Source organism: Argopecten irradians, chromosome 6 (assembly GCF_041381155.1).
Source record: "Argopecten irradians isolate NY chromosome 6, Ai_NY, whole genome shotgun sequence".
Taxonomy (NCBI): Eukaryota; Metazoa; Mollusca; class Bivalvia; order Pectinida; family Pectinidae; genus Argopecten; species Argopecten irradians.
In genome coordinates this window covers 37,501,564-37,525,350 of record NC_091139.1, presented here as the reverse complement: position 1 = coordinate 37,525,350, position 23,787 = coordinate 37,501,564, and the positions used below count along the sequence as shown (strand labels likewise).

The 23,787-nt window shown below is 33.1% G+C and overlaps 1 protein-coding gene across 1 annotated transcript; it reads left to right on the top strand.

Moving 5' to 3' along the window:
- The first annotated feature begins 1,670 nt into the window (after positions 1-1,670).
- On the top strand, positions 1,671-23,567 carry LOC138325796 (transmembrane protein 214-B-like). The gene is made up of 16 exons (XM_069271706.1): positions 1,671-1,874; positions 7,392-7,606; positions 8,809-8,962; positions 10,186-10,317; positions 10,702-10,784; positions 11,250-11,355; positions 14,207-14,288; positions 14,552-14,690; positions 14,889-14,987; positions 15,357-15,448; positions 15,763-15,928; positions 19,859-19,976; positions 20,583-20,679; positions 20,959-21,127; positions 21,478-21,629; positions 22,075-23,567. The coding sequence occupies exons 1-16, from the start codon at positions 1,745-1,747 to the stop codon at positions 22,199-22,201; spliced, it is 2,061 nt and encodes a 686-aa protein (XP_069127807.1). The 5' UTR covers positions 1,671-1,744; the 3' UTR covers positions 22,202-23,567.
- Positions 23,568-23,787: the final 220 nt, after the last annotated feature.

Below are 23,787 nucleotides of genomic sequence, written 5' to 3'. Positions count from 1 at the left end.
ATAACAAGCTTTTCGCCTTAAGTGAAATTACACATAATGCAAATAAAAATCTTTTCGCCTTAAGTGAAATAACACATAATGGAAATAAAAATCTTTTCGCCTTAAGTGTAAAGACACATTATGGACAATCTGTTCACCTTAAGTGAAATTACACATAATGGAAATAAAAATATTTTCGCCTTAAGTGTAAAGACACATAATGGACAATCTTTTCACCTTAAGTGAAATTACACATAATGGAAATAACAATCTTGCCTTAAGTCTAAAGACACATAGTTGAAATAACAATCTTTTCGCCTTAAGTGAAATTACACATAATGGAAGTAAAAATCTTTTCACCTTAAGTGAACTTACACATAATGGAAATAAAAATCTTTTCGCCTTAAGTGTAAAGACACATAATTGAAATAACAATCTTTTCGCCTTAAGTGAAATTACACATAATGGAAATAAAAAAAATTTTGTCTTAAGTGTAAAGACACATAATTGAAATAACAAGCTTTTCGGGAAGTTTCTAGTATAGCGGACCCCGGAAGTTTAGAAACATAATAATCAGTGCGCATGTCAGAGGTTGCTACGGGTCATGTAAATATGTCGCCATTTTGAATCACCGCTTCGAAGAGCCGACGGGGGTTCGGGGGTGAAACCCCCGAGAAAAGAAAAAAAAAACTCAATTTTACATCTTGAACTCATCTTAACTGTTTTTGTAGCATTTGAAATATCTAAAAAAAAACAATTCTAGGACGTTTGAAAGGAACTTTGGCCTCAGTGTGATCTTCGATAATGTTTGGACCATGGCCAGCACATGTGAACACTGAGTCGCTGTCTTTTCCCGCCAAATTTTCCTCTGTTGAGCAATATTTACCTGACAAACTGAATAATGATCCAATTTCAATAAGCCAGTGGATGGATATTGCCACGTTTTCATTATTTCTGTCATATATCATTCATTCGAATCGTCACCATCGTAAACTACACGTGTACTTGTGTTTACAAATAAAATCAAAGTCCGTAAAATCACTCATTGCGCATGTTCAGCGCGTGCTCGGCTAACAACCAAAACGAAATCCCGAATTTTTTTCTCGTACAGTTTACAATGTCTTCCGCATGATCCCTAGTTAAAAACTTTGTTGAAAACTTCAGTTTTTAACCAAAAAAGGACATGGTAAGCTCAAATTTTAACATTTTTTTTGCATAAAAACCCATATTTTTAATTTTTGACCGCCCGCTCACGCGGTCTCTATATATACAGGTCGCCGTCAATAAACTCGTGATATTTCGCGGAAAAAATGGGGTCCGCTATACTAGATGTGTTCCATAATATTAACCTTAAGACGAATGTCATTACACTTAAGGAACACATTCTTTGCATTATGTGAAGTCATTTTTGTTTATCTCTTAAGTGATATCCTTTCCATGTTAAGGGAATAAACCCTCATTTCCATTATGTTATCGATTTAGTTAAGTGGAACGAAACTTGTCTTAAGTGTATTCTTTTCATCTTAAGGCGAAAAACAATTTGCATTATGTGTTTTTTTCACTTAAGGGGACAATTTTTTATCTTAAGACAAAAATAATTTCACTTAAGAGAAAAATAATTACCTTAAGGGGCAATATGATTAAATGTTAAAACGGCTTGCCATAGGTTTATCAATATTATCAGGAAATTTATTTTTAACAGTACCAGCGACATCGGTTTTTAAAACGCCGGGCCGCTTATGCACAGCACAATACTGTTAACAAGATGGCGAGCACAACTCCTCACTGGGAAAAGGTTGGAAAGGCTAAGAAAGGTGGCAAAAGTCAGATTCCACATCTTACTCGAACCGAGAAAAAACAGTTTATTGACAACATGCCGAGAATTGAGCCAAACAGTAAGTGACATCACAATATCACTAATTGAAAACTTACCGGCTTTTCGTCAACGTCATCACCTTACTTTCCCTTGTATTGTGCAACTCCTCCAACATGATGTTTTTTGTTGTTTCGGCGTATTAATTATTTTTTGTTTGTTTATGAACCTTGATTTTATTTCCAATGTTCTTAATTATTTAAGAATATTTCAAGCTTTTATTTGAAATGATTGTATCTAACAATTTAAATAATTACAGCTGTTTTGTACTTGTGTTTTGCTCACTCATCAGTTAGCCATATGTGCCAATTGATTAGGTTACACGTTTTACAGTTAACTTTCTATTCCTACTGTTGACGACATATAAAATAAGTCGTTGTTCATTATGATATAATTCCTATTTGCTGTTTATTGCTGTAATATGTACAGACCTGTATCAAAAATTGCAGGTCTGTCAGGATTTATAGGATTGAAATAAATAATTTTGGTGGTCAAGAAACATTGCTTAATATAGACCGAAATTGGGTATACATATGACTTTATAAATGGTAGAACCGGTGGCGGTTGTTCAGAATAAACGAAAACCATAGTTCAGTTACCTGTGTAGCAGGATTGGATTTGTTTATATTTGTGTGCTTCCGTTGGTCCCGTCATGGTATGATTATAAGTTTAATATTGTTGCACCCTCTGTCGGCAATGACGTAGGGATTTTCGCTTCACTATTTATAGCATGCACTTCATGTAGTGTAGTTTTTACATGTACGTTTCGTAGCGCACAGGAAAATATACCTTGGGGTGGGGCGTTGGAGTGGTATAAATAGGTTTACATGGGTTTCATTAGTCCTGCCAGAAATTTGAAGGGGTCCAGGTCAGGAATTCAGACCCACAATATTACTAGTGGCGCAATGTGTTTTGGTGAGTAAATTAAGTTTCTAAATTATTATTTTGGCCAGGGTCATCTAAATTATATTTCTGCATATAGGGTATCCTCCTCTGTTGACTCCCGGTTGAAGTTTACTTTGGAACTGTCCGATAGTCAACAGACACCAGCATGTTCTTCTAAATTACCATTGTCTATATTTTTCGGTCCGTCTTTCTGTTGTATGTTTTACCCTGGCGCCTATATTCGTTCGTCGTCTATATAGCTGCATGTGCATATTAGTAGGATGTCAATGTATATTTGAATAATTGTACATAGTGATACGGTCGCCTTCTAGCTTGGCGCTAGAGGGAATTTCCCTTAAGCTAAGTCGGTAGAGCACCGGATCTGTAAGCCCAGGGTTGCGGGTTCGAGCCCGGCTGGCGGCATACTACTCTCGCCCTGTTACACATGCTAAATATAGTGTTCGATGTAATTTTTGCTCTAATAAACTGCTTTAAAACATCCAATGTGAGAATATGGATGCATGTATTATATTATGAATTAGATCCATAAAAGCACTGACATACCATTCAGATAGAGGGAAGGAATGTCATGCATTTTAAAAGCGGCCACAGATCAACACTATATATGCTTAAAACTTTCTGTAATAATAGAAAACCAAGTTGCATCAGATCACATGACTGACATCGGCGATAACCGTATAGATCGGAACCTCCCGAGTCGTATCACATGACCAACATCGGCGATACCTGTACAGAATGGAATACTTCTGGAGAATTGAAGATGTGTCTATAGGAGATTTCAGAAAAGATGGCGATGACGTCACACAAAGGTACATCCGGGCGCTCAAAGGTACAACTCCCATATCTGTACACATAAACATTGAGGGAACACAGCCGCTTGCGATGTTTGTTTACATTTTATTGTAATAAATAGTATGGCAATCCGAGAACTATTGCGTTATTTACATTTCGAAAAGTGTAAATAAAAATATTTTACAATAATTTACAATTTTAAACATATGGTATCCATATATGTTTTACTCTGTTTATACTCCATTTTCGACCGCCAAGAGAAAACACGGTCGCCATTACGTATAAACATTGACAGATATATTGCAAATAACAACTTGAAATTACAAATTAAATTCAAAGTCCCCCCAAATATAATTATAAGCAATTACTGTTTTCGAAGGGTTTCTTGATAAAACACCTTACGATGTGTGATTAGTACAAAATTAAACATTTGCTTTCATAGATTACCCCAAGCCCACGGCAGCCATTACAGTACAACTGAGAACCCGAATTTCGTCCGTTTTCAGTGTCATAAAATTACGTATTCTGGTTAATATTTTTGTCATCAATTTTGGGATTTAGTTTATAACATACAAATGAGTCAGTTTGTAGGTTCATTATATCATATTTTTAAACAAAACTTTGAGTATTAGGATTCTCGAAGCCGTGCGCAATGTATCCTGGTCGGCATTTACGTACAGTACTACGATCTGTAATTTATATCAATTTAAATGAAGTCTACCTAATAATATGTATTCAAATTATATAAAATTAATACCATTTCAATTGGAGACTTAACACAGCAGTCCATGGCATAAAAGCGGCTGAAAATGAAATATTAAAAATGAAATATGCAGCATGAAAACTGAACGATTTCACCATATATTATTTTTCGAGATCGGCAGCCATACGTGTACGTGTAACACAGTAGTTGATACAAGGGCATTCCATTAAAACAATATGTGCATATTAAATAACGAAATATATATATCTTAAACAAGTACTTTTTGAGATAAAAGTGTTGGTAATCATTAATATGATTTATTTCCCAAACAATGCTGTGGCCTGCGGTGATCTACCAGCGACGAAGCCATACACGAGCGGCCGTGGTCTGGTCAGGTGGTTCATGTTTTGTTTATATCATAATGTGAACAGCTTTTTCATGTTTAACAGAAACATGATACATTGAAATAAATCATTTATTCATAAACACCTTTTTCACAACCTGAATTTATATGTATGAACAAAATCGGGTACGTGTGATGGCCCGGCAGCGCTTCGATAGGTGGCTTCAACACTAAAATCTACACTTGTTAGCAATAAACAAATGAAAATATAAAAATGTTAAAGGCCCACTATTTTTCTGAAACGGCTTTTAATCTTTAAAATGGGAATGTAAAACGAGATCTATAATTTTGTAGAGCCGCAAAAGTTATTAACTTACCGTTAATACTACACTTGTCATCATCTTCTGAACAATTTGTTAACAGAATTAAAATGTTAATTTTCATAACGGGGGTCGTCTTATGTTTCCCACCGTCGTCCTAAATACCGCCCGGTAGTTGATTATCACTGCGCCAGACGGCAAAACAGCGAAATGAATCTCGACAGTTATCATATATTACGCAGGAAATCTTGTATTTGTTTTGTGTTGTTATCTCATCTTAGGCCATCAATATGTATTTTCTTATGTTATTAAAGGTTTTAAGAAACCTTTAAATTTTGCTCCGGAAAGGTAGTGGGCCTTTAACATTCGTAAACTGTGAAACAATAAGAAACCATTTCAAAATCAGAATTTGCAAGTATGAAAGTGTTAACTTTTGTCAAACTATCGATTATGAAGCAGGGATGTACGTATCTGTTATTGTTTTTATCAGTCGCCATACTGTGTTTGTACCTTTGAGGACCCGGATGTAAACTTTCTGCGACATCACGCCATCTTTTCTGAAATCTCCCATAAGAATGACTAATCCTACTATAGCTGCCTTAATTGTGTTCCAAGCAGGGTATTTAAATGCCCTCCAATATTACATGATATTTTGTGAGTCCAGATTTGATTCAAATTGTTAGACTTAAAGGTACACACTTCCACCAAAACAACTTTTAATCTCTAAGTGTATTTATTTGAAGATTCCCAAAAGTTATTAGCTCTTCATTACCATTATTATTTCCCTATTCAAAAGGTGAAAATCACTGGAAAATCTTATGGTTCAAAATATATCGTGGTAGAAGAATTTTGCAAAATTTGTAGAGCTGTCATTGTTACAAACGATATCAATGTATTAATGATCCATTCTCATCTTCAGATACGATATATATATATATTGATTCCTATTTTCTAAAATTGATACAATGACCAAAATGGGACTGATTCACGTATCACGTGATACCCAATAACGTTTGCAGATATCACATGGTATGTGAATGAGTCCCATTGTACTTGATGACCTGCCTATGACCCAGTAACAATTGAATTTCGAATGCCAACAAATTTTGTATTATTTCTTGCAGTATACCAGTTGTGTTGTATATTTTGTATCATGGATTTCTGAAGTAAGTTCATTCCGACTGGAGTTTCATCTCTTTATGTACATGTTTGAACTCAACAATGCATATATGATGTGAGAAATACTTGTTAAATTACGTCTCTGTGGAAGTTTCAAGTTCATTAACTCAATGAAAGTGGATGTCATGAGAAAGCTTGCAAACACGCCTGTTCGCAATTTTCACTAGCGACTCGACTCCATGTTGTTACGTCACGAGATGGCCTAATCGCCGCTCGGGACGCGCGGGGGAGCGGGACAGGAGCAGTAATCTTGAAACATTTAAATTTTACCTATTGCATGTGTATTATCATATAAAAAGATTGTTTTTGTTCATATTATAAGTTGGAATATAAGAGTTGTTGAATTTATTTTATTTTTTTGATCACGGAATAAAAAAGTTCATTGACCCCGAAAATTTGGTCATGTCGCTTCGTGGCGATCCAAATTTGGTTGATTGAGTCGTACGTGTGAAGGTCACGTCAAAACAGCGGGTTAGCAGACTTGATTTAAACGATGTTTACGGAAGACGATATAGGAACGGAAATTCAGAGCTTATTGGGATCAAATTACGTTTGTTTTGTCAATAAATCTATTCTTATTTGTTGCGTAATACGCCTCTTTATATTATGTAAGGCATGTCCTCTGTCTTATATTATTTCGGTAGGTGTTATTATTTGTTGTTAACAAACATGGCGGACGTTTTCAAGTAGGTCAGTAGGTGAAAAAATATAGTTGCCTTCCAATTCAAACAGATTAATCGATTAGTAATCGATTACATGTGACCCCGAATTAATCGAATACAAAAATTACTAAAATCGTTTCAGCCCTAATATTTTGTAAGGTTCAGGATCATGTTAATTCTATGATTTTTTCGCAATTACCATGAATTATATATATACACATATATTATATATTATACACAGCAAGAGTTCCCGAGTGACATACATTGTTTTCATTCATAAACCAATTATGTAATACACAAAACGACCGTTCCAAATTTAACATCACCATTGTTTAGATACATATCAATACATCGTGCTATTTTCCTTTTGATATATTGATACTTAAAATTTATATCAATGACAGCTCTAAACATTTGACCTCGTGCACAACATCATCATATAAGTAATATAATCCTGTAATGTTTTAACAGTAGTGTGCTGATTTTAAGTAGCCTAATGCACTGATATATTTTTCTTATTAGGTTATTACCTCCATATATTAGATATAATTTGTAACCAAACTAGACTATGATAACAAATTGCAATAAAAATGAATGCTGAGAAACTATAAACATTATTTTTAATTCTTTTCAGAACCACTTAAGGAATCAGTGACCATGTATGATGCCTTTCTGGAAAAGGAGAGAAAAGAAGAGTTAAAAGCTAGTAGGAACCATGAGAAATCCTCACCATCTAATAAGGAGCAGAATGGTAAAGCTGGTGGTGACAGGAAAACGGTGCAGAGCAAAAAGAAGAAGCCTGAACAGGAAAAGAAGAAACAGGTGGACTACGCCGAAGCTATTTCTACTGTAAGTAGTCTAAACATATGCTGTCAATTTAAAATGCATCTATGCTTGAACAAGTTTTATCATATGGTTCTGAAATTTCTGTACTTATCTTTAATTAAGCTGTCTGATGTTTGAAATCTATTGGTTAATATCAGATTTATTGCTTTGACATAAAAAAGAAAGTTTCTGGTATTTTGTGTTGACTGCCAATGTTTCCTGACTTTCCTCTACAGACATCGCGAAATGTGCCGGTCTGATGGACATGTCCAGAAAAATTGAAGCAGATCGCCTATTTTAAATCCGGTCCAGACCGACCGTCCAGCAATTATTGAGAACCGGAAGTCGATAGAAATAGCATTTCTGAAGTATTATGCAGGTGCCAAACGGAATTTAAGATATAAACTGCATAAGATAATCATGAAAATAGCTGTCTGGATACTAATAGCAGGAAATTATGTTTACTTCAAAAATTCACCTTAAAGGCCCACTACCTTTCCGAAACGGCTTTTAATTTTTAAAATGGGAATGTAAAACAAGATCGATAATTTTGTAGAGTCCTAAAAATTATTAACTTACCGTTAATACTACATTTATCATCACCTTCAGAACGATTTGATTAAAATAAATAAAATGTTTATTTTCATAACGCGGGTCGTATTATGTTTCCCGCCGTCGTCCTAAATACCGCGCGGTAGTTGACTATCACTGCGCCAGACGGCAAAACAGCGAATTGACTCTCAACTGTTTTCATATATTACGCAGGCAATCTTGCATATGTTTGGTGTCGTAACCTTATTTTAGATCATTGGTATGCATTTTCTGGTGTTATTAATGTTTTTTAAGAAACCTTTTTATTTTGCTCCGGAAAGGTAATGGGCCTTTAATGTTCGGTCTGGCAAAATCTTGTTTGGTCCAGCTTGTCCAGCCATTTTTTCCAACTTTCGCGATGTCTGCTCTACTTTCCATCAAGGGAAATTATCAAGTGGAATGCAACACACTTGCCAACTCTTCTCATTCACAATCAGGATTTTCCATATTTTAGTTTCATGACCTTGTTTTATACTCATATTTAACAAACATTATTCTTCTGATTTGGAATACTGTAATGACCTTTATTTATGCCCGGCAAATGGTTTAAATGGCATTTCAGAAGATCTCATATCTTAGGTGGCTGAATTGTAGTTTTGCTGGTCGGTGATTCTAAGAATGTTCATATTTTATAGATCACAAAAGATGATGTGAAGTCTACCTTGGTCTCGACCCAGACAAGTTTCCCAGACAACTTGGAGGTGTGGCTAAAAGATCTGGCATCTTTCCTGAACCTGAAACTAGAAAAGGTTCCCGAATCTGATCCGGTCTTCACCAACAAGCCTAAAGGTAAATTGTTTATGTTACAAAAGCTCTTGTCGTGGCAGTTTGTTAAGACTTAAAAGAGAGGTTAAGCTACCTTATGTGTACAGGTACATGTAAACTACATGTAAACATACATGTTGACGTTATCTATTTACGTCATGAAAACAAAGTTTTATGACGTGTGACGGGTTAGCCAGCTCTGTTCAGCTATTGATTTCTCAATGTTTTTTGTCTGATTCAAATGCAATTACATACTGTAAGATAACATTAATACTTAAAATCAGAAACTTCTGTAAAATTTATTGGGAAAAATAAAGTCATTCATACAGAATTATTTACACATTTGTACTTATGTGTAATCGCCGCTCTACAATGCAAGTTATGGCTACGTGTAGCAGATACGAGGCAACATAAAATGATGACATTATACACACTGAACTCCAGGGTTTCCTGACTTCATGTACACGAAAGGTTTCTTAATTTCTGTAATCCTTACGCAATAATAACACGACTACGGTTGATCATTACATCTGCATACTATCGCTACAACCTTGATAACTTGATTAGTGCGCTGATGTGTGATCAACCATTTGACTATTAAATTGTGATTTCCTTTGAAAAACAAGTTTTAAAAAGATTAACATTCGTGGATTTAAAAAAAGAGTGGAAATTTCTATCAAAATAAATGATGTAGATGTTATTTCACAGAGATAATATATAAACTTTGAATTTACATGCATTTGTGAAAGTAAAACAAACAGGAAAAATAGTTGGTTCACAGCATACTGTTGGCAGTTAACTATTAGTTAAAGATGCTCCACCGCCGACAGAGCATAAATGATATTCATCATTTGAACAATAATTGGTGTTTAATCGTGTAAATGCATGTCTAATTAACACAAAAAAATACTATAGAATAATTTATTTTCCTTTTGTTGCACACGCAATTAGTACTTCATTCCAAATAGCATATAGTGCCGCAGAATTTTTTCGGGATGCAATTAATTATTTTTCATATTTTTAACTTGAAGTAAAATTAGAAGCTCAAACTTTTCAATGGTGGTAATGGTGTAAAGTAAGTAACTTTTGTAACTGAAGAAAAATATTTAATTGTCTGCTCCTGTTTTTGATAGTGAAAAAATACCATTTGTCAGCGGTGGAGCATCTTTAATCATTAATCAGCCCAATTTGTAGATAACCTTTTTTTAGACAAATTGACATGTTATTTGTGAATTGTGTCATTTCAGATTTCCCACTCTGCCACCTTGGACGACAATGTCAGCAAACAATCACATCAGTGATTAAGCAGGCCACTCAGGAAACCATGGAGCATATGTTATACCACTGTGTGAACACCATGCTTACAGAACTTAACAAAGGTGAGTACACTTTCTGAAGTAAGACCTGTATTAGTGACCACTCTCTATAAAGATCACCTGCTTAAGACCACATTCCTACGGTCCCAAAAGACCTATTTCAACACATTTAGACATGTGTATAAAGACCTGGCTATAACCTTTGATTTGTGTGTCTGTCGGTTCATCTTTAGACAGGTTTGGCTGTATTCTACCTATTAATTGTTATTAAAAATTTCCATTTACTAGATTTATGTTATCTGTTCTTCAGAAAGCATGCCTTAGATTTAACAGATAAGAGTTTAATATAAAATGGCAGGGGTTAAAAGACATGGTTAGCCTTATAACTATAAAAATAATTTTTTTGCCATGTTTAAATTGATTCACCTGTTTATTCATTTGTTTCAGGAAATTCCACCCTTGGTTATCGGATCTTTATTCAGCTGCTTGTTAAAGTCAAACCAGATGTAGCTTTGTCTAAACTGAACCAGGTAGGTATTGCCATGTTTTAAAGATAATTTATTCACAAATTTTAATAACATCCTCCCACCACCATTAAATTGGAGGAAGCAATACAGTATTTTCTATTTTATATGGAACCATGTCAAGTGATCCCGTTCATTTTTTTGAAAATCCTGTAATCAACCCAGTAAATGCCCAGGACGCTTAAGAAATTGAAAAAAAAATATGAGGGAGCGCTAAATAGGACCAAATTAGGACTAAACTTTTTTTCAAAAGCCATGAATAAAAAAAGAAATAACATAATGAAACTGGGCTGTAAGCCACAACATTTGTACATGGAAATCAGCCATTTGGTTTATAATATAATTAGAGATAAGTGAAATTGAGGCCTCAAAAAGGGGCATAGAATACTTATAGACCATTATGGAATTTAAGCTCTTTTGTATACGTGTACATTATAACATAGTATGTTGACAACCAATGTTATTTTTCAGTTTTTGGAACTTCTGAAGACCAACCAGAACCGATCTAGCAGGTGTCTGACCATACTGTGGTCACTTGGGCAGTGTGGTCACCTGGACCTAAAATGTGGACTGCGGAGTATGTATAATGTACCAAAAATACACCCATGATTAATAATCAGGAAATATAAAACTTTTCCAAGTATTGTGTACATAAAGGTATATAGTTAAGTTACATTAACCTGAACTTACTTAACCTTTGTTAAACTTTGTTTAATTTCCACTGTTTTGTTCCTAGTTCTGACTGAACTTTAAGCTATGAAATCAAATAAAAAAACCTCACGTAAATCCTTTTTTTTTTTGATAATTTGTAATATTATGGCCCCTTTCCTTGTACGATAACAAGGTTTACAGCATACTTGCATCTGCAAGAAAACTTTTAAGGATGTATTCTTCTGAGGTTTCAGTCCCGTTGAAGTCTCGTTTCGACAAAGATCTAAGAAGTTATGAGATTTTCAAATACAATTTATCAATATCTGTAGCAAGTTGCCAGTTGCAAATTTTGTCAAAAAATTACAGTTCTAACTTTAGCAGATTTTTTTTACGGGGATTTTAAGAAATGGCCCATTTGGCGGCCATTTTGAAATTGTGTCTTTTTTCGCTTTGAGTAGAGCCAAATTTTTACCATTTTTTACTGAATTGTTTTTACTTAAATCATCACTGCACCAGCATTTTTAGGTCATCTGACCTATAGCCATCATGCTTCGTCCGTCGTCGTGCACCGTCCGCTGTCCGCCGTGCGCCGTCCGTAAACTTTTCACATTTCAATCTTCTTCTCAAGTTTGACCAGTGGGATTGAGATGAAACTTACATGAAATGATCCTGACATGGTCAGACAAAGTGTTCTTATTTTTCGGGTCGATCTGAAATCCAAGATGGCCGTCACAGCCGCCATCTTGAAAACACATTTTAAACTTCTTCTCAAGTTCTACTGGTGCGATTTCGCTGAAACTTGCATGAAATGATCCTGACATGGTCCCGACAAATTGTTCTTATTTTTCGGGTCAATCCGAAATTCAAGATGGCCGCCACAGCCACCACCTTGAAAACACATTTTGAACTTCTTCTCAAGTTCTACCCGTGCGATTTGGCTGAAACTTGCATGAAATGATCCTGACATGGTCCCGACAAAGTGCTCTTATTTTTCGGGTCGATCCGAAATCCAAGATGGCCGCCACAGCCGCCATCTTGAAAACACATTTTGAACTTCTTCTCAAGTTCTACCAGTGCGATTTCGCTGAAAGTTGCATGAAATGATCCTGACATGATCCCGACAAAGTGTTCTTATTTTTCAGGTCGATCCGAAATCCAAGATGGCCGCCACAGCCGCCATCTTGAAAACACATTTTGAATTTCTTCTAAAGTTCTACCCGTGCGATTTGGCTGAAATTTGCATGAAATGATCCTGACATGGTCCCGACAAAGTGTTCTTATTTTTCGGGTCGATCCGAAATCCAAGATGGCCACCACAGCCGCCATCTTGAAAACACATTTTGAACTTCTTCTCAAGTTCTAACCGTGCGATTTGGCTGAAACTTGCATGAAAGGAGCCTGACATGGTCCCAACGAAGTGTTGTTACATCTCTGGTTGATCCCCAATCGAAGATGGCAACCATGACACTATATCTAATTAATTTCCTATATGATTATTGCCAAGGTACTCAGGCCTCTTGTTAGCTGTATCAAGCTAATTTTTGCTGTAAATCTTTACTTGGTTCATGGTAATTAAAATATTGAGCATTAATGTGTAAATGATTCACTTTTTTCACTTTATTTTTACATTTAATGGTAATTTGAGCACTTTTATTTTTTACTCTAAAATAATGAAAAAATAACAAATATTCAAGTGGGGCAAAAAAGTAAGCACACGGACCCCTCATTTTTCTGCCTGCTTTTGAAAGAACAACCCTTTCCCTATTGATATGCAAAATATAAACAAAAGTTTAATACCAGAACTTTTTCTATAAAGGGTTAGATTTCGCAAAAATGGCTGGAAATGGTACATTTTGTAGCTCAAAATTAAGGGGTAGGGGTAGCATATGTTGTTATGTTGAGAAAAAATGTTAGTCTTATTAATCAAAATTGGTATATTTTAAAAGAAGACTACTGGAAAATAAATTCTACAAACATTAATACATTTCAAACACTTCATTAGGAAATTATGGCTTTAATCTCTTGTGTATATGGTCAAAACGGCAAAATTCCCATAAAATCCAATATTTCGTCAACTAGGTATCTTTGAGTGACAGTAGCTCAAAAACGAGCACACGGACATATGTTTTTTCTTTCATTTTCTTTCATGATATGAACTCCTCTTTCCAAAAATCTATATGAGAAAAAAAGTTTAATACAAGAAAATTTTGACTTCTCAGAGGAGTACATCCTTAAGAAAGCACTTGTGTAGCTGTATTGCTATCTACAAAATTGTAAGAGTAAATTTTGCTGTGTAGTGATGCAGGTTTTTTTCCTCACTAAAATCCGGTTTTATATATCCTTATTAGTAGTGAAAAAACTACTTTTCCTGTGTATGGATATTTAAAATACATGCACTATCAATATGAGGGTTACTATCACTGTCATGGTATCCACCCCTGGAATATGTCATAACAAAACGGAATTATTTCAGAAGAAACAACCTGACCAATAACAGGCCAGCAGAGACTTCATTTGAACGCCCAACTTTAAAACTACATGTACATGTGTATACAGTGTATTATTTTTCAATTATTTTGATATATATATCAAAGAACTACACATTTCATCTGCTGTTGCACAGAGTCTTCAGTTTTGCTATGACATAGTCTAGAATTGTAAAATTACATCAGTGATGGTAACCTCTGGGGTATTGAGGATGATATACATATTCCTATGTTTGTATTTGTGTGTGTGATTGATGTGATTGCTATATATATAAAGTTTTGATGTTTCAGTGTGGATCGAGGTCATGCAGCCGACCCTGAAGGTGCGACCAGTAGCTAACTACTGTGTGGAGTATCTGGAGGAACTGCTCGAGTATGTACAGGCTCTCTATATATCTAGTATAAGTTGTTATATATGTGAAGTATAGTTACTGAATTTAGATTTTACTTTTAAGAATTAGAACTTTAGCATTAAGCTTTTTGTTTACTTCCTTGAAATATGTTTTATAGCAATAGCATAGTGTGTCCTTCTAGTTAATTGGTATGATGACATAAATATAGGTATAAAGGAATACTGTTGTAATACTTACCAGTACTGAAGTTATCCATTATCATCGTTTTCACACTTGGTTACAGGAATAAAAAGGCCCTGAGTACAGTGTATGGAGTAATCACGGTGCGGGAGTATTTCTACCTACTCGACCTTATATTTGGAGATCGTCAGATGCCAGGGGACCTCAGTAGAAAGCTGCAGAATCTCTATCCTGACATTAAGGTAAAACTAGAATTAGTGTCTGTTTACTTTATATCAAATCATTAAACAATACCCAGATTGTGGAAGCGCATTCTAATTTTTTTTTTAAATCAGATATATTTAAATGTGTTGGTGTCTTTACTGTAATACATTTCTATGTGATGTGTGGTATGCTCCAAATATGACTTCTTTGTCTCAAGTTTTATTTTTGTCTTACAGACCATTGTATATGGTGGCACGACAGCTAACATGAGGAACCTGTTCCCTTCATATCTGACGAGGGCCACACCCAACACATCACGTCAGATGATGGCTGAGGTAATTACATAATCTATAAAAATATAATATTTGATTTAATATATAAGGGTAATCAGAATCATTGTTGGAAGGATTTTAGTCTGTCAGTGAGTGCTTCTTTTAATTTTATTTTGTCATTCTAGAAATATGATTGAACAGACTTCAATACTATAAAATATCTGACTATGTGGATTACTTTGCCATGTACTGAATTTGATTCATTTTAGTTTCGATAGCTTATATTGTCTGAATACCCTTAATTCCAAAACAATTTTTAAAGGGATTTCATGATCAATACATAAAACTGACATGTGGTGATTCTGATAAATGCATGTGCTTTAGCCATTAATGAAAAAAGGATTTGACGACATGATGTGATTTGTGTTGTAGCTGATGTCAAGTCTGGTGTACTGCTTGTCCACTGATGAACAGTGTTACAGTGTGTGGGTTCAGATGTACACCAAGTACCTTCACCAGTCTAGGTTAGTCCCATCAATAGGAGCTAAAAAACAATAGTAACAATCATGACTCTATGGATAAGTATGTTATTCTTTTTCTTGTTTTACAGATAGAGTTTGGCAATAGCATGCAACAGGCCCATACTTGAATATATATCTCCAATGACTACAAATTATATTGAACATATGCTTTCGTCAGTATTCAAAGTAAATGGTTTCATTTTTGCAAATTCGTTATGCAAAATAAAATGGTTTCTTTTATATTATTTGTATATTTTAACAGTAAATAGTAGCCGTTTGCTTCTCAGTAAGTGAGACCTGACCTTTTCTCTCACCAGTATCTTAATGCAGTATTTGCTGGATACCTGGGAAACATCCAGCAAGATACTGGACAAGAAGCTACTGAAGAAAACCTTTCGTTCCTTCTCCATCACCAACGATGAACTGGCAACAAGAGGCAAATCAAGTGTCGAAGGACTTGAGCAGTGTTCTGATGTCTGCAAGGTAACCAAAATTCTGTGTTATCTACCTTTAATTTTGTCTTTACCAGTAGCAAATTAAAACCAGACTCCAGAATCATAAAACAGTTTTGGACTTGAGTTTAGACTTAGCCAATCATATGTGTTATAATGTTTTTAGATTGGCTAATTCTAAACTGAAGTCTGCTTCGTGATCTAGGGGCCTGATCTGTAAAACTATCATTTACTAGTACTACTTATACAACTCTATATTATGTCTGTTTATGGTAATATGGACATACTTTTCTATTGTTATGGTAATATGGACATACTTTTGTATTGTTTATGGTAATATGGACATACTTTTCTATTGTTATGGTAATATGGACATACTTTTCTATTGTTTGTGGTAATATGGACATACTTTTCTATTGTTTATGGTAATATGGACATACTTTTCTATTGTTATGGTAATATGGACATACTTTTCTATTGTTATGGTAATATGGACATACTTTTCTATTGTTATGGTAATATGGACATACTTTTCTATTGTTTGTGGTAATATGGACATACTTTTCTATTGTTATGGTAATATGGACATACTTTTCTATTGTTTATGGTAATATGGACATACTTTTCTATTGTTTATGGTAATATGGACATACTTTTCTATTGTTTATGGTAATATGGACATACTTTTCTATTGTTTATGGTAATATGGACATACTTTTCTATTGTTATGGTAATATGGACATACTTTTCTATTGTTTATGGTAATATGGACATACTTTTCTATTGTTATGGTAATATGGACATACTTTTCTATTGTTTATGGTAATATGGACATACTTTTGTATTGTTATGGTAATATGGACATACTTTTCTATTGTTTATGGTAATATGGACATACTTTTCTATTGTTTTGGTAATATGGACATACTTTTCTATTGTTTATGGTAATATGGACATACTTTTCTATTGTTTATGGTAATATGGACATACTTTTTATTGTTTATGGTAATATGGACATACTTTTCTATTGTTTATGGTAATATGGACATACTTTTCTATTGTTATGGTAATATGGACATACTTTTCTATTGTTATGGTAATATGGACATACTTTTCTATTGTTTGGTATATGGACATACTTTTCTATTTTATGGTAATATGGACATACTTTTCTATTGTTTATGGTAATATGGACATACTTTTCTATTGTTTATGGTAATATGGACATACTTTTCTATTGTTTATGGTAATATGGACATACTTTTCTATTGTTTATGGTAATATGGACATACTTTTCTATGTATGGTAATATGGACATACTTTTCTATTGTTATGGTAATATGGACATACTTTTCTATTGTTATGGTAATATGGACATACTTTTCTATTGTTTATGGTAATATGGACATACTTTTCTATTGTTATGGTAATATGGACATACTTTTCTATTGTTATGGTAATATGGACATACTTTTCTATTGTTTGTGGTAATATGGACATACTTTTCTATTGTTATGGTAATATGGACATACTTTTCTATTGTTTATGGTAATATGGACATACTTTTCTATTGTTTGTGGTATTATGGACATACTTTTCTATTGTTATGGTAATATGGACATACTTTTCTATTGTTATGGTAATATGGACATACTTTTCTATTGTTTGTGGTAATATGGACATACTTTTCTATTGTTATGGTAATATGGACATACTTTTCTATTGTTTGTGGTAATATGGACATACTTTTCTATTGTTATGGTAATATGGACATACTTTTCTATTGTTTATGGTAATATGGACATACTTTTCTATTGTTTGTGGTAATATGGACATACTTTTCTATTGTTTGTGGTAATATGGACATACTTTTCTATTGTTATGGTAATATGGACATACTTTTCTATTGTTTATGGTAATATGGACATACTTTTGTATTGTTATGGTAATATGGACATACTTTTCTATTGTTATGGTAATATGGACATACTTTTCTATTGTTATGGTAATATGGACATACTTTTCTATTGTTATGGTAATATGGACATACTTTTCTATTGTTATGGTAATATGGACATACTTTTCTATTGTTATGGTAATATGGACATACTTTTCTATTGTTTGTGGTATTATGGACATACTTTTCTATTGTTATGGTAATATGGACATACTTTTCTATTGTTTATGGTAATATGGACATACTTTTCTATTGTTTGTGGTATTATGGACATACTTTTCTATTGTTATGGTAATATGGACATACTTTTCTATTGTTATGGTAATATGGACATACTTTTCTATTTGTTCTATTGTTGTGTAATATGGACATACTTTTCTATTGTTTGGTAATATGGACATACTTTTCTATTGTTATGGTAATATGGACTACTTCTTCTATTCTTTGTTATGGTAATATGGACATACTTTTCTATTGTTATGGTAATATGGACATACTTTTCTATTGTTTGTGGTAATATGGACATACTTTTCTATTGTTATGGTAATATGGACATACTTTTCTATTGTTTGTGGTATTATGGACATACTTTTCTATTGTTATGGTAATATGGACATACTTTTCTATTGTTTATGGTAATATGGACATACTTTTCTATTGTTATGGTAATATGGACATACTTTTCTATTGTTTATGGTAATATGGACATACTTTTCTATTGTTATGGTAATATGGACATACTTTTCTATTGTTTATGGTAATATGGACATACTTTTCTATTGTTATGGTAATATGGACATACTTTTCTATTGTTATGGTAATATGGACATACTTTTCTATTGTTTATGGTAATATGGACATACTTTTCTATTGTTATGGTAATATGGACATACTTTTCTATTGTTATATGGTAATATGGACATACTTTTCTATTGTTATGGTAATATGGACATACTTTTCTATTGTTATGGTAATATGGACATACTTTTCTATTGTTTGTGGTAATATGGACATACTTTTCTATTGTTATGGTAATATGGACATACTTTTCTATGTTTAGGTAATATGGACATACTTTTTATTGTTATGGTAATATGGACATACTTTTCTATTGTTATGGTAATATGGACATACTTTTCTATTGTTTGTGGTAATATGGACATACTTTTCTATTGTTTGTGGTATTATGGACATACTTTTCTATTGTTATGGTAATATGGACATACTTTTCTATTGTTTGTGGTAATATGGACATACTTTTCTATTGTTTGTGGTAATATGGACATACTTTTCTATTGTTTGTGGTAATATGGACATACTTTTCTATTGTTATGGTAATATGGACATACTTTTCTATTGTTTGTGGTAATATGGACATACTTTTCTATTGTTATGGTAATATGGACATACTTTTCTATTGTTATGGTAATATGGACATACTTTTGTATTGTTTGTGGTATTATGGACATACTTTTCTATTGTTTGTGGTAATATGGACATACTTTTCTATTGTTTATGGTAATATGGACATACTTTTCTATTGTTTATGGTAATATGGACATACTTTTCTATTGTTATGGTAATATGGACATACTTTTCTATTGTTTATGGTAATATGGACATACTTTTCTATTGTTTATGGTAATATGGACATACTTTTCTATTGTTATGGTAATATGGACATACTTTTCTATTGTTTATGGTAATATGGACATACTTTTCTATTGTTATGGTAATATGGACATACTTTTCTATTGTTATGGTAATATGGATATACTTTTCTATTGTTTATAGTAATATGGACATACTTTTCTATTGTTTATAGTAATATGGACATACTTTTCTATTGTTATGGTAATATGGACATACTTTTCTATTGTTTATGGTAATATGGACATACTTTTCTATTGTTATGGTAATATGGACATACTTTTCTATTGTTATGGTAATATGGATATACTTTTCTATTGTACATTACTGAATACTTTATAATTTCATTTCCAGGAACTCCAACAGAAGTTGGATCAGACTCGGTTTCCATGGGGACTGCTGATGTTTCTACTTATTTCTGTGGTGTCTGGTATCGTTGCCTATGACATTTACTTCAGCTCTTCCATGAGATGTAAGTCTCACAAAGCTCCTCATGGAAATGGAAGACAAATCATGGCATACAAGCTTGTGTTCATCATTTGTGTATAGATTGTATGGATTATATTTTGAAACATTTTAAGCTTGTGATATACATATTAATGGTCAAATCACACAATTCGGGAAAAATAGGGGCTTTCATGTTATAATAGAATCCTTTTTGTTCTCACTACTTCATTGGGAAAGCAAACTCAATTAGAAGTGAATTGCACAGATAAATAAATGGATAAATCAATAGTTAAATCAAGCACTATATATGGTTTGTGCCCTTTTTGCCCTCAAATCTGTCATCAAAGCTTTTTTAGTGATTAAATTGTTGAATTTCCAATATCGAGTAAATCCTCAATGCTATAGGTATGATGATTGTGTATCATTGTAGCTATAGTTGCTATGGTAACCATCCTAAAAATAATGAAATTTGCAAAGCATGTTAATAATTTGGTGTGAGAAATAATTGTGTTCTACATACGGAAATATGAAAAAAAAAACTTTTTTGTTCGTAGAAGTAAATTTCATACATAAAGTGTAGCAGTAAAAAAAAAAAGAGAGAAAATGAACAACTTGTGATATAATGTTGTAGCCTCACGAACAGTGCAGTTTCTGGAAGACTATGGAATATTGGCATTTACAAGACAGGTTTGGGGCAGGGTTTACCTGTATACATCTATGGCATATGGGTAAGTATCATGGTACATATACACACTGTTAACTATCAGATTATTTCTATGTGACAGTAATTACCGGTGCATCACAATACAGCTGAAATTTAAAATATTTATTAAAAACGTTCACTTGTTAATATGCTTGCATGTTGATATATTTGCAGAAATTAAATCAATTTTTGTCATCATAAAAAAAGGACAAAACTATGTGCATTTAGTGCATACTCTGTTAGAAATATTTCTTTTATTTCGTTACATTTTCTGTTGATAATAAACTTTGAATTCTTTCTATAGCTGGGTTTGTGTGAATGTCCCCCTGTACTATGGTAAGGTACATGCTGCCGTCGGCCCGTACATGTTGGAGGCATGGACTCGTCTGCTCCAGTTCTGGAACCAATTCCTTGAGGTGTCGGCTCCCTTCAGATTATGGGCAGCATTGAAGTTATCCCAATGTTTAAAATGGGTAAATATCTATTATTATTCATTAAGGTTTGGGTAATGTTATCAAAATGTTTAGATTGAGTATGTATATATTTCCCATGTTCTATTTCTAATCTTTGGTTGGCAATCTCTCTTCATTAATCTCAAGTTATAGATATCCTGCAGGCATGCAATTGAAATATCCAATTTATTCTGCAGTATTACTAGTGAAATTACTTCTTTGATCTATACTAATATAGAAATATGTTCAATGTATTAAAGTAACAGGTAAGATATTACAACTAGACAGATGATTACTTTTTACACCTTTTATTTGACCACTACTTAAATGTTTGCCACCTTGTGATAAATGCCTCCTGGTCCTGTTGATAGATATACGGACTGTCCCCGGAGCTGTGGACACAGCTATTGAACTATATCTGGTTATCCTGGGACTTCTTTAGGGATTATTCCTTTTGGATATGTGGCCAAACGGCCAACCTCCTTTATCTTGCCTACCACTGGGTGGAAGAAAATATTATTTTGTAAGTACCTTCCTGTACTGATGATATTAATTGTTCTCATACTCTTACAATGTTTAACCACAATTTGAATGATATTATAGTTCTTGCATTTCTATGAAGTTAAAAAGAGTGCATTTCAATTTAACATGATTTCTGAATGTTTTTGGTAAAAGTTTGCTCATATCTCAAAATTTATTGATGACTCAACAAATAAAACTTTTGTATATCATAAATCTTTAATTTGCATGGTTATCATAAAAAACCTAAATATTGACATTAGTTATGAACACTCAATAAAATATTTGATTTTTCAACATTTTATGTTTTTAAGTTTACAATGGAAAAGAAATTAGTTTGGTCTTTGAACTAAAAAAAATGATAAAACAAGCCTACGGACTTGAGATTTTGTGGGTTTATCAATGTGTATAATTATCTGTATCTTCAATCAAATTAATTTTGATTTCAGAAGTGAATATACGCCGGACAGTGTACAGAAAGTTCTCACATCAGGAATCTCATCGATACATCACGCATCCGTCAGTCTCTTCACCTGGTGCCGACAGACATTTCTAATGGTAACCAGCGGACACTGATAACTAAACAAATCAAATTATACAAAGTGATATCTTCATTATATACTCTGAATGTTTATCAATGGTAGCTGAATATTGACTCTTTCACCCCCAAAGACACATATGAAATCTTCTAATCATAAGACTGGAACAGTTCATTTTAAAATAAAGGTATATAAATTTAACTGGAAAACTAAACAACACTACTTAATCGTAACATTTCGATCTGAAGCCATTATCAGTGATAGCAAGGAAGTACTAAATCAGGACTATTTATTAAAACCCTGAGCTGTTAAATGGAGGTTGTATGCTTAGTTTGGCAATCTAAGAGGGGAAGAATTCATTGTGAAATTATAGGTGTTAACAAGTTCAGGTGAAATGCTCATCTATGTTGTCAAAAATTTACGTATCATTATTTACTACTCGATATTAAACCGGTCTATTGATAAACGTTCAAAGCATTTGATGATTTAGATAGATAATGTCTATGAAATAGTTCTTGTTCAATTTGTTCAAATTTCAAGTCTCCAAAGCATGTCTCGTACAAATTCAGTAATTTATATACAAGTTGCCCAAATCTGGTGTATGTTCTATTTGAATGATACTGAGAATTATGTCCATTGTAAACTTGTCTCAGCACATGTAAAGTATTTGTGCCATATGGTTATTAATTAAAGATGCTCCACCGCTGACAAATGGTATTTTTTCACTATCAAACATAGGAGCAGACGATTTAGTATTTTTCTTCAGTTACAAAAGCTACTTACTTTACACCATTACCATCACTTAAAAGTTTGAGCTCTTATTTTACTTTTAGTTTAGAATATAAAAAAATAATTAACTGCATCCCGAAAAAATTCTGTGACACTATATCCTATAGTATGGAATGAAGTGCTGATTGCCCATGTACTAAAGGCAAAATAAATTGTTTTATATTTTTTGTGTTAATTAGTCACATGTATACACGATTAAACATCAATTATTGTTCAAATGGTGAATATCATTTATGCTCTGTCGGCGGTGGAGCATCTTTGAATAGAAAAAATGATGGATTCTGTGCTTTGTAACTCACAGAGGATAAATACATGACCTACTTCTCAACCTTTATTTAATATATAAATTTTGAAAATATGTGTCTTAACCTGAAATTCTACTCTTAAAAGTGCTGTGAACCATTGTTTTCTGTAAAATATGAAATACAAGTTAAAGTCCAAAATGATAGATTTCGTTTATCTGTTAAATTACAAGTGAAAACTATCTGTTACGATTTACTCTGACAATAGTTTACAATATGGCTTTAATACAGTATATATGTTTGTTAATGTATTGTAAACAAATATAATATATGAGTGGGTATGGAGATCATTAAACATTGTTTGTCTGTTAACATGGTTTCCTTCTTTTTGAATTATCACGATACTTGTATCAATTAGTTTGCTGAAAAGGAAATGTCTATTTCATTACATTATTTATCTCTGCAGAATATCCCTTTTCATGGATGAAATTAAAGAAACTAGTATATAGAGCAAATTGTTACTGCAGCATCATTCTTACACTCATCAAAAAAATATCTAAGATAATGATGCAAAAATATCCACACTTTTAAT

What these genes read in the sequence shown, in the direction of transcription:
- LOC138325796 (XM_069271706.1), top strand. Translation starts at nt 1,745, where the DNA reads ATGGCGAGCACAACTCCTCACTGGGAAAAGGTTGGAAAGGCTAAGAAA. An exon ending in ACGCCGAAGCTATTTCTACT is followed by an intron (nt 7,607 to 8,808) that starts GTAAGTAGTCTA and finishes CATATTTTATAG; the next exon opens with ATCACAAAAGATGATGTGAA. An exon ending in ATCTCTATCCTGACATTAAG is followed by an intron (nt 14,691 to 14,888) that starts GTAAAACTAGAA and finishes TTTGTCTTACAG; the next exon opens with ACCATTGTATATGGTGGCAC.